The following is a 13,839-nucleotide window of genomic DNA, read 5'->3' on the forward strand; positions in this document are numbered from 1 at the left end:
CCTTGTGTTTAGTCAATCTCTTTCTTAGTCCACTGTCCAGAGTTCATTAATTAAAAAAGCCAAACTTCCAAGTTACAATTTTAAATGTCTCATCAATAGTCAGTCCAAAAAATTTAAATTCACCAGGAGGTTATCCACGCCTCTTCAAATTACTTTATATGTTCAATAATATTCAATAATGTTCAGGGTCTCTTAACTGAAGTCCTTAGTTAGTAATCAAATCTCTAGTGGTCTTAGTGTGTCCAACATTAGTGTGTCCAACAAATACTTTCAGTCTTTTTGAATAGTTATTTCCAAGCTTGCATATTTCCCTTTTCATCAGCAGATGGCACTCTACTTTGTCTGCTTTAGCCTCTCTGCAATGTTGTTGACAGATCCAATTTCAATTATTTTAAATTATAAATCCAATAATTAAGCAATATTTGTAAAAAGGAATTTGGGACTTTAATTCCAGTGTTTTAAAATGCTCTCAATATCATGTCTTTTAACTTTGAGAACCAGCTTTCTATTTATCATTTAAACAGATTTTTTTCCTCCTTCAATTATCCAGTATTTTTCTCATTTGCACGATTGCCACTTCAACAAATAGTTTTAAATATGCTCCCCCCCCCGATTTTTGGGTTCATCTTTCAATAAAAATGTTTTTTCAACCAAATCACACTCAATTCACTTTCTCCACTCCAGGGCAGTCTTGGGTATTCAGGCTGTCCTTGGCTTCATGGTGGCCATTTTGGCCCCCCGCTGCTCCTCGTCTTCAGATAAGGGGGCTTTCCAAGTCAGGGAGAAGATGCGGCTCTCCTCTCCCTGCCAGGTGGTCCCGCTTTACTTCAGTACCCCTTCAGGGTAGCTATGGTCCGAATTTGGACCCTTCGACAGGGAGAGGTCGGAGCTGACTGCAGAGCTTGAGGATCAAGTTTCCAAAGATGCCGGAAGTACAATCAGAAGTCGATGGGCAATGTTGTTAAATCTAACCTGCATCAGTTGGACGAACTTGTTGGCATCTTCTAGCTCAGGGGCTCCTTCATCGTGGAGCTCAGCTATCCATTCTGACGCTTCCCCCTCGTTCATGCAGTCCGATATGGCAGAAATCAATTCCTGATCAGATGGGTACTGATTCCTATATTGGCCAATATAATCCCAGACTTGAGATTGAGAAAATAGGCTAGCCTCCCAGGAGGAACAGCTGGTGGGGCTTGTTGCTGGGCTTGCACAGGTTGCTGGACAGGCGCCTGCTGTTGGATCAGACCTTGTTGCAGACCACCGGCACTCGTTATTGGACTTGTTGAGGGATTTTGGCCTGGGATTGCAGTTGCGGCTGGACTGCAACCTACTGTGGGGCAACAACTGGCGACTGGAAAGGAGTGAGCAGCTGGAAAGGCATCAGCTGCTGGATTGGACGTCCACTGATATTGCACCCATCCTTGGCTGGAGCAGAATGCTCACCCAGGTAGGGTCTGGCTCACTGGTGGCAATCCAAAAGCCGGTTGCGGAGGTGGGGTAGGAAGACCCCAGAAGCTTGGTTGTGGGCCAAGCATTCCCTGACTGGGCTGATTCAGCAAGGCCGGTTGTTGGGTCACTTGCATCTCAGTAGTGACTGGGGCCATGTCTGGTATGGCCCGAGTTGTGAGGCTGTGGGCCAAGCCGCTATACGCAGAGTGGAAGGAAGCTGAGGCTCTGCTCCATTATGCCGGAACCTCTTGGCCCAGGAAGCTGAATGTAGGCTGCGTCACGGTCCACTTGAGCTGTTTGGTACTGGGGATTTGTGTGGCACCACTCACGCTGAGTTGGCCAAACTGCTACGGGAGGCCAGACAGCGACTGGCTGTGCAATGGTGGTGGGAATCCCCATTCTCCGGAATGCTTGTTGCGTGTCTGCTTTGGCATTCTCCACTCATGGGTCGAAGCTTATCCCACACCTGTCTGTGGTTCCAACAGCATCTCCTGGAGTGGGGGGTGATTCCCACGGCTTCGTCTTGCAGGGTCAGGTCTGGCTGCGAGGTTCACTTGGGCCCCGGATGCTTGCACCTGGCTCCCAGCAGCCTCTTCAGCTTCCACCACAGCTTGGGAAGGGGAGTAAATGGTCTCAACAAAAATCGTGAAACTATCTCCAGTGGCTCCCTCCATGGGTTTCATGTCTTCCTCCATTTTTCCTGAGTCTTTATGCTGCTTGGTTAGGGTCGACGCTTGGTCTCAGGACCCTGGACAGCACCACGGAGTTCGGGGGAGCTGGTAGAGTTGTTTAAAAGGAATTTGGGTTAATGTCAGGGTTCCAAGTAACACCCCTAACGAAAGAAGACTCCGAGGCTTGAGTTTCCTCAAAGTTCAATTTTATTAGATACATCATATTAGCACATCTGGGAAAACGAAAGTTTTCCCCACCCAAAAGGAAGTTCAAGTTCCTGCCCAGCACCCACATGTCCATTACATGATCCAATCAGGCACCATCCAACTCTGAAGATGTCTCCCAGTCACCTCATCACAGCTGCAGGGAAAGATGGCCTTGACCTTCTGAGAAAGAATTTTATTTTGACTATATATCACCAAACTCTGTATAATCCCCCCTCCCATTTTCCTACAGTAGAAAATGTGGCAGGCCTGAAATCCCAAAGTTTTGGGGGGAATCACACCCCTAAAATCTATACCTGTAATCAAACTGTCTTTGTTTTGCATAGGTCGCCTTCAGAAAGTGATGGGAGCTGAATGTCAACTCACAAAGCATCCCTGACCTGCTCTCAAGTTGCCTTCGGCAAGGGGGATGAAAAAGCAAACTTCACAGCTGCATCACGGAGCTGGCATCTCAGTCAAAACAAAGCACATTCAAACTGATACGCCGAGGTCATCTCCATGGAAACCTACAGTGATTGGAAGGAGTGACTTTTATAACCCGCGAAATTTCTTCATTGGATAATGTGACTGATGACACATATTTGGGGCGGGGAGGGAGGAAACAGGGTCAGAGGCAAAACACAAATTAACTGAAGTGAGAGTTTGCTCCACTTGGTCCATGCCGACATGAAACTTCTAATAAATAACTGGATTTCTTCTGGAGCTTGGCTTGAGGCTCACTATTTAATTACAGCATCTGTCAGAATCCTGACAGGACAATTGGGAAGGTTTAAACTGGAAACTATAAAGACTGTAAAGTATGAATGTATAGCTTTTATGGACTAGAAAAGTAGGGGACTTGGAGGAACAATTTTGGGATTGATAAATTTTATTAATAATTGACTTTTTGGGAGATTTTAGATATTGGGATACTGGAATATTAGAGACACGTTGAGTAATTTTTAATATATTAATTTGGTACAAAATGACTCAGCAGGAAACAATAAAGTTTTATGAAGAAATGTTAATGATGGCTAAACATGTTTATGAAACTGTGATAAAGAATCGTAAGGAGATGATGTGATTGTCCAAAGATAAAGAAGTGAGTATAGAAGACTCTCAACAAATGGTGGGAAAAGATGAAGAGAATATTCAGAAGACAGATGAGAAATCAGAAGGAGTGGTGGAAGAGACAAACTAAAATAAGCTACAAGAAAACAAAAACAATGAAAAGACAATAATAATAAATACTAAGAATCAAATAGATAATTCATTAAGAGCTTGCAATAGTACAGAGAAAAGAAAGAAAGACTTCCCAAAAATAATGAAAGGGTTATGGATGAGCATCCAAATGATGCAGTAGAACAGTGGTTCTCAATCTGTGGGTCAGGACCCCTTTGGTGGTCGAACGACCCTTTCAGAGGGGTCGCCTAAGACCATAGGAAAACACATATTTTTGAACAAATATGGAAAACATAAAATAATTTTATGGTTGGGGGTCACCACAACATGAGGAACTGTATTAAAAGATTGTGGCATTAGGAAGATTGGGGCCTCTCTGCAGTAGAAGGAGATAAGGGGTAAGGCATTTAATCTATGTAAAAATGTTAGAAAGAAATACAGTATCCCAAGAGAGAAATATAAAAGAAAAAATCAATAAATGATGAAATTCTAAAAATGCTGAGATGATGGATAGAGACATAAACACGAAAAGACCAGATCATGAGTCGAATCCCTTCAATTTTAACCAATCTTCAATGTCTCAGTCACTTAAATTTATAATCAACAGGCAATCCTTTTTGAAGGAAGTCAAAAGGAAAGAGGAGAAAAAAGAAAGACGTGTCTTTGGGGACATCCGTTATTCTATCTTATCTTCTGTCAATTAGTATTTATAACCCACAAGGCCAACTAAATCCCCCAACTTTTAATAATCCAATAATCCAAGATATCAAGCTAATCCCAAAATCTTTTTCTAGGTTCTCAAAACATTAAACACTCCACAAGCCATTTGGACCCGTTTACCGCAGAAAACACTGGGAGCCACAAATAATTCCACTATTTCCATTAGTCAGTCAGAGACATTTATAAGCCACAAAGTTCAAAAGGGATTCTGCAGCTGCTACCTTTCCCACGTTGGTTTCCAAAACAAATGCCATCTTCAGTTTATCTCTAAACACCAGGTGCAGCAGTTCCCAAAACAAAGTGTTTAAGTTCAGTCTCTTATCTAACTTAGTCACTTCCAAAATATTTCCTTTATCCTGCATTATTTTCTCCCTGTATATTGTCTTTAGCCAGCAGGTGTCACCCTTACTCTCTTTCTACATTTCTACTGCAAGCTTTAAGTCAAAAAAGGGAGGAAAACTTCCACTCACTATAACCAAGGAAAAACAACTTAAAAAAAGAATATTATCCATATCATAGGCAGTACTTATCTTATTAAAATAGCCAGTCCAATCTTTCTCTTTCCGTTTTAAAATTAATGTTTCATTCGCTTCTCTCTCTCTCTATTCAGGCAGATTTGTAATCAGCTCAAAATTTTCACTCGCCGCTTTCCTTTGGAGGGAGGAAAGACGATTACCTCCCTCCTTCTCTCTGGAGTCCCACTTTCTTTTTAAAAGTAGTTCTGGAGAACTTAATTTAATTCTGGGTAGAAATTAGGCAATCCTTACCCAGATTAGATACACTGTTTCTCTTTCTGCTTCTTCTTCGTGCTTTCTTCATTCCGGCTGTCACAGCTCTGGTTCAGACATTATGGCTGTCTTCTTCTCCGTCTGTCAGGAAGTTTTCTCCATATCCAACAAAGGGACCATCATCCACTTACGATCTACAGACAGCGCTTTCTATCTTCGTCACCCCTACAGGATGACTTTGGGTCCAAAGGACCTCTAGGCAGACAAAAATGGGCTGGGCTTCACAGAGCCCCGCTAGTAACAATCGCACCACAACGTCTGCATAGAAGACTGAAAATGTTAAAGGTAAAGGTTCCCCTTGCACATATGTGCTGGTTGTTCCTGACTCTAGGGGGCAGTGTTCATCTCTGTTTCAAATCCGAAGAGGCAGCACTGCCCAAAGACATCTCTGTGGTCATGTAGCTGGCATGACTAAATGTCAAAGGCTCACGGAACACTGTTTCTACTTGCATTTTTACATGGTTTTGAACTACTAGGTTGGCAGAAACTGGGCCAAGTAACGAGAGCTCACTCTGTTATGCGGCGCTAGGGATTTGAACCGCCAAACTGCCAACCTTTCTGATCGACAAGCTCAGCGTCTTAGCCATTACGTCCCTGTTACTGAAAATGTTACAGGAGTCTAAATGTAATGGGGGTTTGGGGTTACCAGATTAGGAGTTATATTACCAGGCATCTGTACTTACATGGGTGAAAGAATGGATAAACTTGAGGCATAGAAGATGATTGCTATTGGAGGGTCATGATCTTTAATTAGAGTGGCATGCTTTTTTGTAGTATGGAAGGAATACCGTACATAGATACTTTCAAAGGCACTATGTGAGGAATGCTTTATTTTTAGTATGGGGAAAAGTTAAATTAAAAAAAACTATAGGAAAATACCAGTCTGGCTTTCTACAATGGAAACATTGATACATCCAATATTGTCAACTTGGAAAAATTGTATCTTACCAAGACATGTTAAACGAGGAAGGGGAACTTAAAACCAGACAGGAATTACAGAACCAAGGGGTGGGCTTAGCATGGTGGACACATTTACAAATACAATTGAGATATGAGAAAGATGTGAAAGTATGGGGTTTCTATAAAGAACCAAAATACTTGATCAGAAACTATTAGGGACAGATAAAAAATTGATCAGGAAACTATATAGTTATCTATTAAGCTTTTAAATGGAAGATGAACAAGTTAGAGAAACAATGGTAGCATGAGCAAAAAAATTCGGTTATGTTATAGAATTAAATGGCAAAAACTTTGGGATAGAAATTACAAATGGCCACTGGCCACTGCATACAAGGAAAACCTATACAAAATGTTTTATAGGTGGCATCTGTCACTGGCAAGACTAACAAAGATGTTTAGAAATATGTCCGTCAAATGTTGGAAATGTAACCAGACACCAGGTATCATATGTGGTGGGACATGCGTAAAAGCAAGAAAATACTGGTTGAAAAGACACATGGTTGGAAAAGATGTTTAAACAGCACATAGGTATTAGACAGATACATCCAGAAATATTTTTGTTAGGTATAATACTAGAAAGTTATGATAAAGGGACTATATACCTAATGCTTTGTCTATTGACAGCAGCGACAATTGTATTTGCACAATATTGTAAAAAGGAGAACATCCCACCAGACGAAAACATAATTCGAAAAATATTGGACTGCGCAGAGATGGATAGATTGACATTAAAAATTAAAGATAAACGAGATATTATTCAACATGGGACAGGTTTTATCAGTGGTTAGATATAAGAGATAGAAGTTAGAAGAAGATTATTGTTATGTGTATGTAAAAAAATGAATATTATTTATGACTATAAGCATGCTAGTATAATTAACGACTACAAATAAGTTAATATAACTATAATCATTGTTATAAGCCCTATGTATATTATTAGTTTTATTACTAGTAGACATGTTTTTTTTTGTAAAATGAAGTGCCACTGTTTTCAAAATATTTATATATAAATATATACACAGACACAAAGAGCGTAATATTTGCTCTAGTTAATATTCCAAAATTTCATCATAATTATTAATAAAATTAATAATATGAATAGATACCAAGAGGAATGCCAGCAATGTATCATTTAGTACCAGATGAATGACATCTGAATTTCCTTCTGTCCTACCGCCAGACTGAAGATTGAGGTTGAGGTTTATTGGATTTATATGCCCCCTTCTCCCAAGGACTCAGGGAGGCATACAACATAAAAGAAAACACATTTTACAAAAATTAAAAGGGACATTAAATAAAGTATCCAAAAAACCCCAATTGATATTTACAATAAAATTTTAAAAATTAAATTAAAATTAACAACCAAATTAATCCTATATTTTATTCTATTCAGGCCAGGCTGGCTTGCTGGAAAAGCCAACTTTTTAGGGTGCGTCGGAAGGACCGGAGGTCGGTGATTATGCGAAACAAACATGCAAACAAGGTCAAATCTTTTCTTTTTAACTCAAATTCACCAAATGTTACCCAACATCTATCAGGCATGATAAAATATACTGTTTCAACGACAAGGTAATAATATAAAAATGTAAAAATAAATCACCAAAATCTCAATTTCTCTCTAGTCATAATCCCTTTCAAGCCATTTTTTTATTATTATTAATTTTTTTTAATTTTTAATTTAAAACAAGTACAACATCCTTCTTTACATGCTATAGAAAGTGTATCAGTCGATCACAAATAAACTTTCGTACATCTCCTCCACAGTCAACAAACATAACTCATGTTAACTCAAGTGTCATATATCCATTTTCATTTGACTGTAATTATTATTTTAAAATATTAATAATAATAATACTCTTAAACAATACATGCCCAGACCAGTGGGAAAAGAAAAAATAATAATAAAAAAACCCAACAAAAAGACAAAAAAGACAAAAAGAACAAAGGACAAGGCAGGGAAGAAAAAACAAAAAACAAAAAGCAAAAAAACAAGAACACAGGTATATATTATATAAGAAAAATGTATATCAGCTGGTTACAACATGTTTTGGTGCATCTCTTCCATTAATTCATATTAATTCAAAAATCTTGACTCACATGTTTACCATATTGCCATCATTATACTTCCACTTTTAGTTAACTACAGTTATTCAAACATCCTTCAACCTTAACTATACCAAAGATTTAGTCCATAACCACATGCTGACATTTCATTTACTTGTTTGCAAAATCCTCTATTAACATCAAATCCTCATATCCTATTTTAGCTGAGCATCCATAATATTTAATACCAAAAAGTCCATCTTCCATGCAATGTAGTTTATTATCATTCTCCCTTCTTTATGTAGTTATATCATATATCATAACATTTTCCCCATATTAATTAATATTTAACTGTATATATTTTATTTTTTAATAGTGGTAATTATTGTAATTAATAACCTTTATATATAGTCCAAAAGTATTTCTAACCTTCCTTTCTCATATCCAATTATTATGTATCATATCAACTCCACATTATATACATTACTATCAATATCAGTTATTATTCAGCTATATCTATTACAAATAAGAGTAATTAGATTTAGCTAATTTTAAGTTGTATTCTTCCATCTGTCAGCCTATGTCTCTCCAATAGCAAAACCTTCTCAGTCCTAATGCCATTCGATGAATAGATTTACCAAATGCTTTTATAAGCAAGTCCAAACAGGGATATCTTCGCATCTTTTTGCTCAGATTGTCTCTGATGAAATAGTAATGTTGTCCTAAGCTAGTTAAACTTTTCAAATTGACTTTAATTCTCGAAGGTGGAATTATGGAATCTGCCAATGATGTTTCATAAAGTGTAGTTTCTTTAGCTCTCCCCCTTTCCAGCATAGCATTTCTTCCTTCCTCCGAGAAAGAACAGACGTCATTTCTCACATTTTCCATTTGTATTTCAGGAACATCCAAACATTCAGCGTTCTCACCTTTTCCTTCAAGTTTTAATGTCAAATAATCCAATTTTTTTTCCAAATCTTTGATAAGAATCAAAGAGTTTTCGAAATGCAGAAAAAAGTGTATGAAGCGAGCCCTTGGAAATATAATTCGACGCCATGTTGTGTCGTAGTTAAAGACTCTAAGATAGGGACTTCCTGGGGGCGTGGCCTGTTGCCGAGGAGGGCTCCACCGAGCTCCTCAGAGATCTGGTCTGTATATCTAAATAAGATCATAGATAGCACCCCTTTTTGGCTAAGAAAGGGGCAGGGAGTAGCTCTGTAGGCTAGGGTCTATTCGTAAGCCACAGCCTTTTTCTTTTTTTTGGCTGTGGATAGAGATTAGATCCAGCCGGAGCGGAGCTTTTATCTCCAGCCAGTTCTTCTCAGCTGCCTTTTTTTTTTTGGCAGCCCCAGACAGGCTAGCCCCCCCCAGGACAAAACAAAGTTTTTTCAAGCTAGAATTGATACGGGCGGGTCCCACCCCTTGTGAGATTTATGCTTTTATTACTATCTTAAATACCAGCACCATTTGTCTTAGAGACTTCTTTGTCTAAATGGACTTCAAAATGGCGATTTCTCTCCGTGGATGATTGATAGTGGATGTACTTAGCCGGTTTTACCTTCCTGCAGACCGCTCCTTAACAAAATAAACTCTTCTTTGGAAATAGAGGGGAGCAAAGCGCTGCTTACTTGTTTATTTATTATGGCACCCAGGTCAAAGAAGCGTCTTGCTACAAATGTGTCTAAAGAATTTAAAGAATTTTTACTGGAACCACAGCCTTTGTCTCCTATGCCCTCTACTGGAGAATTTTTAACACAGGAATATCTCCTTAAAATGTTTAATGCCTTTAAACAAGAAATTAAGGAATTTGTATTGGAACTATATGATGATTTAAAGTCTAAAGTTAATCAAATGAAGGCGAATACGTTTGCAGCCGTGTCTGCCCTGTCAGATTACTCTGCTGAAATAGAGAACAAATTGGAAAGTTTGGAGAAGGCTAATTTTAATTTGACTACCAATATTCAAATTTTACAACAAAAAATTAGAGACAATGAAGAACAGCTTATGATGATAAATTTTAATAGGAAGGCATTTGCAATAAGAGTCAGAGGATTCCGTGAAAAGGAGCAAGAGAATCTGAAACAGACCTTTGCTGAAGCCTTCAGCCATGCGGTGGGAAGCCCGGGACTTAACTTTGATTGGCAGATTCGGAAAATCTATCGCCAGAACTCATTGATAGCGGAACAGCGACAGCTCCCGAGGGACATAATTATACATTTCTTTACAAAAGAATCTAGAAATGCGATTGTGCAAAAGTTTCATAATAACAGTCTCCGAGTTGATGACCAGGACCTGATTGTCTTCAAAGATATTCCTTTCCAGATGCTGAAAGCAAGAAGGGACTACACCTTTTTAACTAAGGAGCTTAGGAGTCAACAGATTCGATACAGATGGGAGGCCCCTGCCGGTATCACGGTTACATTTGAGAATCAAAGATTTCGTCTTAACTCTGTTTCGGAGGCTCAAGATTTCTATTGTAGGACTCTGAAGGCGGGACTTCCTGATTCGCTTGGAAGAGAGGAGAGACAAGCGGAAGGAGAAGGCAAGCGACAGGCCATGTGGCTGCAAGATGGAGGGGGTAGCCCTTCCTCCCTCGGAGAAGCAGAAAAACGGAGATCGAGAATTTAGACATTTCAAAATACTCGCCAAAGTTGAGGACTGAATGGGGGTTTGAGACCTCTCTCCGGTAGAAAAAGCGGACTAATTCTTATTAGAAGGGAAAGCTGGGTGAAACTACTTTGAGCTAGATTTTAAATTAACGTTAGCATAAATTTGATAGTGGTAAACATCAGACAAGCAAGGGATGAGGGTAAAATATATGTGGAATGATTTACGTTGTTTAAAGCTTATTAGAACAGAAAGCCGGTTGGGATTATCTTAAGATAAGTGTAAAAAGAATGCGGAATGATTTATGTTGCTTAAACTTTGTTAGAAGGGACTACTTTAAAACAGAAGGTTAACTGACTCTTGCTGAAAGTATTATTTGAATATGTGGAATGATCCATGCTATTTAACTTTTATTAGAAGGGAAAGTTGGTTGAAATTGCTTTGAGTTAGATTTTAAACAAATGCTAGTATAAATTTGATAGTGGTAAATATCAGACAAGTAAGGGATGAGGGTAAAATGCATGTGGAATGAACTACGTTATTTAAATCCTATTAGAAGAGAAAGTCGGTTGGAATTATCTTAAGATAGAAATTGATTTCTGTGTAAAGTAATATTTGATCTACGCTGCTTAATTTTACTAAGAAGGAGAAGCTTGGCTAGATTATTTTGAATTACTGTTTGAAAAGGAGGTTAAGAAAGATCATTTACGCTGTTTAAATTTTACTAGAAGGGAAAGTTTGATTACTCTTCTGTAAAGTCATATTTGAATATGTGGCATGAACCACGTTGCTTAAATTTTATCGGAAGGGATCATGAGGTTTAGGAAGAGGAACGGGAGAGTCTACAGAAGGTTGGGGTAAATAGCAAAGAAGTAAGAGACGAGAATAAAATATAGATAGAATGATTTATACTATTTAAGCATAGATAAAGATGGGGGGCTGAGATCAACACAAAGAGTGGTTTCTTTTTTTTCTTTTTTTTTCTTTTCTCTTTTCTTTTCTCTCTTCTTTTTTTTCTGTTTTTCTTTCTTTTGACATATTACTTTTATTTTTTAATCCATATGTATACAAGATATTTTAGACAGAAGGTAGTGCCAGGTGTGGGCCCTGGGAAGTCGGGAGGATTAGGGATGGGGATTTGTGGGGGGGGGGGGTGGGGGGTGTTAACATAGTCTTAATAAGAACAAGAATGTATTTATATACGGTGGTTCTTTTTTTCTTTTATTTTTTTTTTCCTTGGTTCATTTTACTTTTATCAGATCAAACAACACTCGAATAAAGGCATACACCAAGGAGGGAGGTAGAGGGAAAGAAGAGGGAGGAGTAAGGAAGGAGTAAGGGGAATGTAAGGAGGGTGTCTGGGGAGTAAGGGGAGAAGGAAGGTTTGAGGGGAAAGGGAAGTAGGAGGGGAGTGTTAGAGGGAGAAAGGAAAGTTGGAGGGGGTAGATGGGGTGTATGGAGGATGGAAGGGTTAGGTGGGGTTGTGAATGATGAGTTGTGTTTCCTTTTTATTTGTTCGTTTTATTCCCTTTTTCTTTTTTTCTTTTCTTATAGTAAATACCCTGTATATAAGTGATTGCAAATGGAATGTGAAAAATGAATAAAATATATTTTCAATAAAGACTCTAAGATATGTGCAAGTAAAGACACGCTGGGAACTGTGCGATCTTATCTGATCTTAGACCAACACAGCCAAGCAATAAAAGTGTCAGATCGTTAGTTTTACAGCCCACTTAGAAAGAGTCAGGGGGAAATGTTGAAGAATTCCTTAAAGCGTTTAAGAAATAGAGTAACCACCAGCCATAAATCCATTTAAAAAAAGACCAATTCGCCGCTAGATTCTTCTGTTCTTTGGTTCCAATTAGCTTAAATTTTAGTGCGGACCGTCTCTCTTTGAATAATAAAATCAGCTTACCAGTTGAATCCATTCATACCATTCTTAGGGGCAACCTGCAGTTTCGGTTAGCATATAGCTAATCCAAAAGGAGTTGGCAGGAGGGGTTACTTCCACGCCCCCCAGAGACTTTGCGATCGTCTCTGAGGTCACTGGATCTCCCCTCACCTTTCACTGTCTTCTACGGGACAGCTAGGGTCAATGACCCGTCCAAATTCCTTCGGAATAGGGGAATTTCAGGAATAGCCTGAAACTCCGTCTTCTCACTGCTAAGCCCCGCCTTCTTCCTCCCTTTCAAGCCATATTTTTAATGGTAATCTGTTTTGCTAGTAAGAGAAAAATGTTTAAATGACAGCATCTAAATTAAATAAATACCTTGTTCCTCCACCATCAATGGAAAGAATTCGAATGCCCCACCCTTTTACTGGGTCTGTATAGCCAATCACAGCCAAGGCCTCTCTCACAGCAGCCTGTAGTGCTTCATCTTTTGTCTGCCTAAGTTTCAGCAAGCATGGAATAACATTTTCCTATAATAATAATAAAGATTTTTGCTGATAATCCTGTTATACGACACACCTGAAACTATTATATATACAAGATCCCTAAGATTAAAGTGAAAGTAAGGATAACCTTGGACATTTAACACGTGACTCAACTCTTGAGCAATTTGTGAGAAAATAAACACTGGTGAAATAGCCAAGATTACTTCTGAACAAATATATTATTAACAAGTTCCTGGAACTTTTCAGCTGCCAAAAATGTACTGTATTTTTTGGAGTATAAGACGCACCAAGGTTTTGAAGAGGCAAATTTTTTAAAAAGTAGGTAGGTAGATAGAGGGATAGAGAGGGAGAGAAAGATAGAGAAATATAGTAGGGAGGGAGAGAGAGAGTTGGTAGGTAGGTAGGTAGATAAAGGGATAGAGAGAGAAATAGAGAAAGATAGAGAAATACAGTAGGTAGGTAGGGAGAGTGTGTGTAGGTAGGTAGAGGGATAGAGAGGGAAATAGAAAGAGATAGAGAGAAATACAGTAGGTAGGTAGGGAGAGAGAGGGTAGGTAAGTAGGTAGGTAGGTAGAGGGAGGGAGGGAGAGAGAGTGAGAAAGAAATACAGTAGATAGGTAGGGAGAGAGAGAGAGTAGGTAGGTAGGTAGGTAGATGTTTCCAGGTGTATTTATCCATGTGCTGGAGAAGGAAATCACTGACAATCTGCAGCATCTAAGACTTTGTTTCTGCTGGCACAGCACTTGATCAATGCAATGCTCATCAATCAGTTAAAGAGCTTTCCAAAAGGAAATAAAAAGTTTTTGCACTCTGCAATCCTC

At 38.8% G+C, this 13,839-nt stretch overlaps 1 protein-coding gene across 1 annotated transcript in view; it reads right to left on the minus strand.

Moving 5' to 3' along the window:
* The window catches only part of PNPLA8 (patatin like phospholipase domain containing 8), a 60,790-nt gene that overhangs the window by 40,244 nt on the left and 6,707 nt on the right, over positions 1–13,839 (minus strand). Inside the window, exon 4 of the mRNA XM_032220774.1 lies at positions 12,891–13,042. Coding sequence (XP_032076665.1) covers positions 12,891–13,042 — 152 coding nt within the window. The remainder of the gene's footprint in view (positions 1–12,890; positions 13,043–13,839) is intronic.

This window comes from Thamnophis elegans, chromosome 7 (assembly GCF_009769535.1).
Source record: "Thamnophis elegans isolate rThaEle1 chromosome 7, rThaEle1.pri, whole genome shotgun sequence".
Classification (NCBI taxonomy): domain Eukaryota; kingdom Metazoa; phylum Chordata; class Lepidosauria; order Squamata; family Colubridae; genus Thamnophis; species Thamnophis elegans.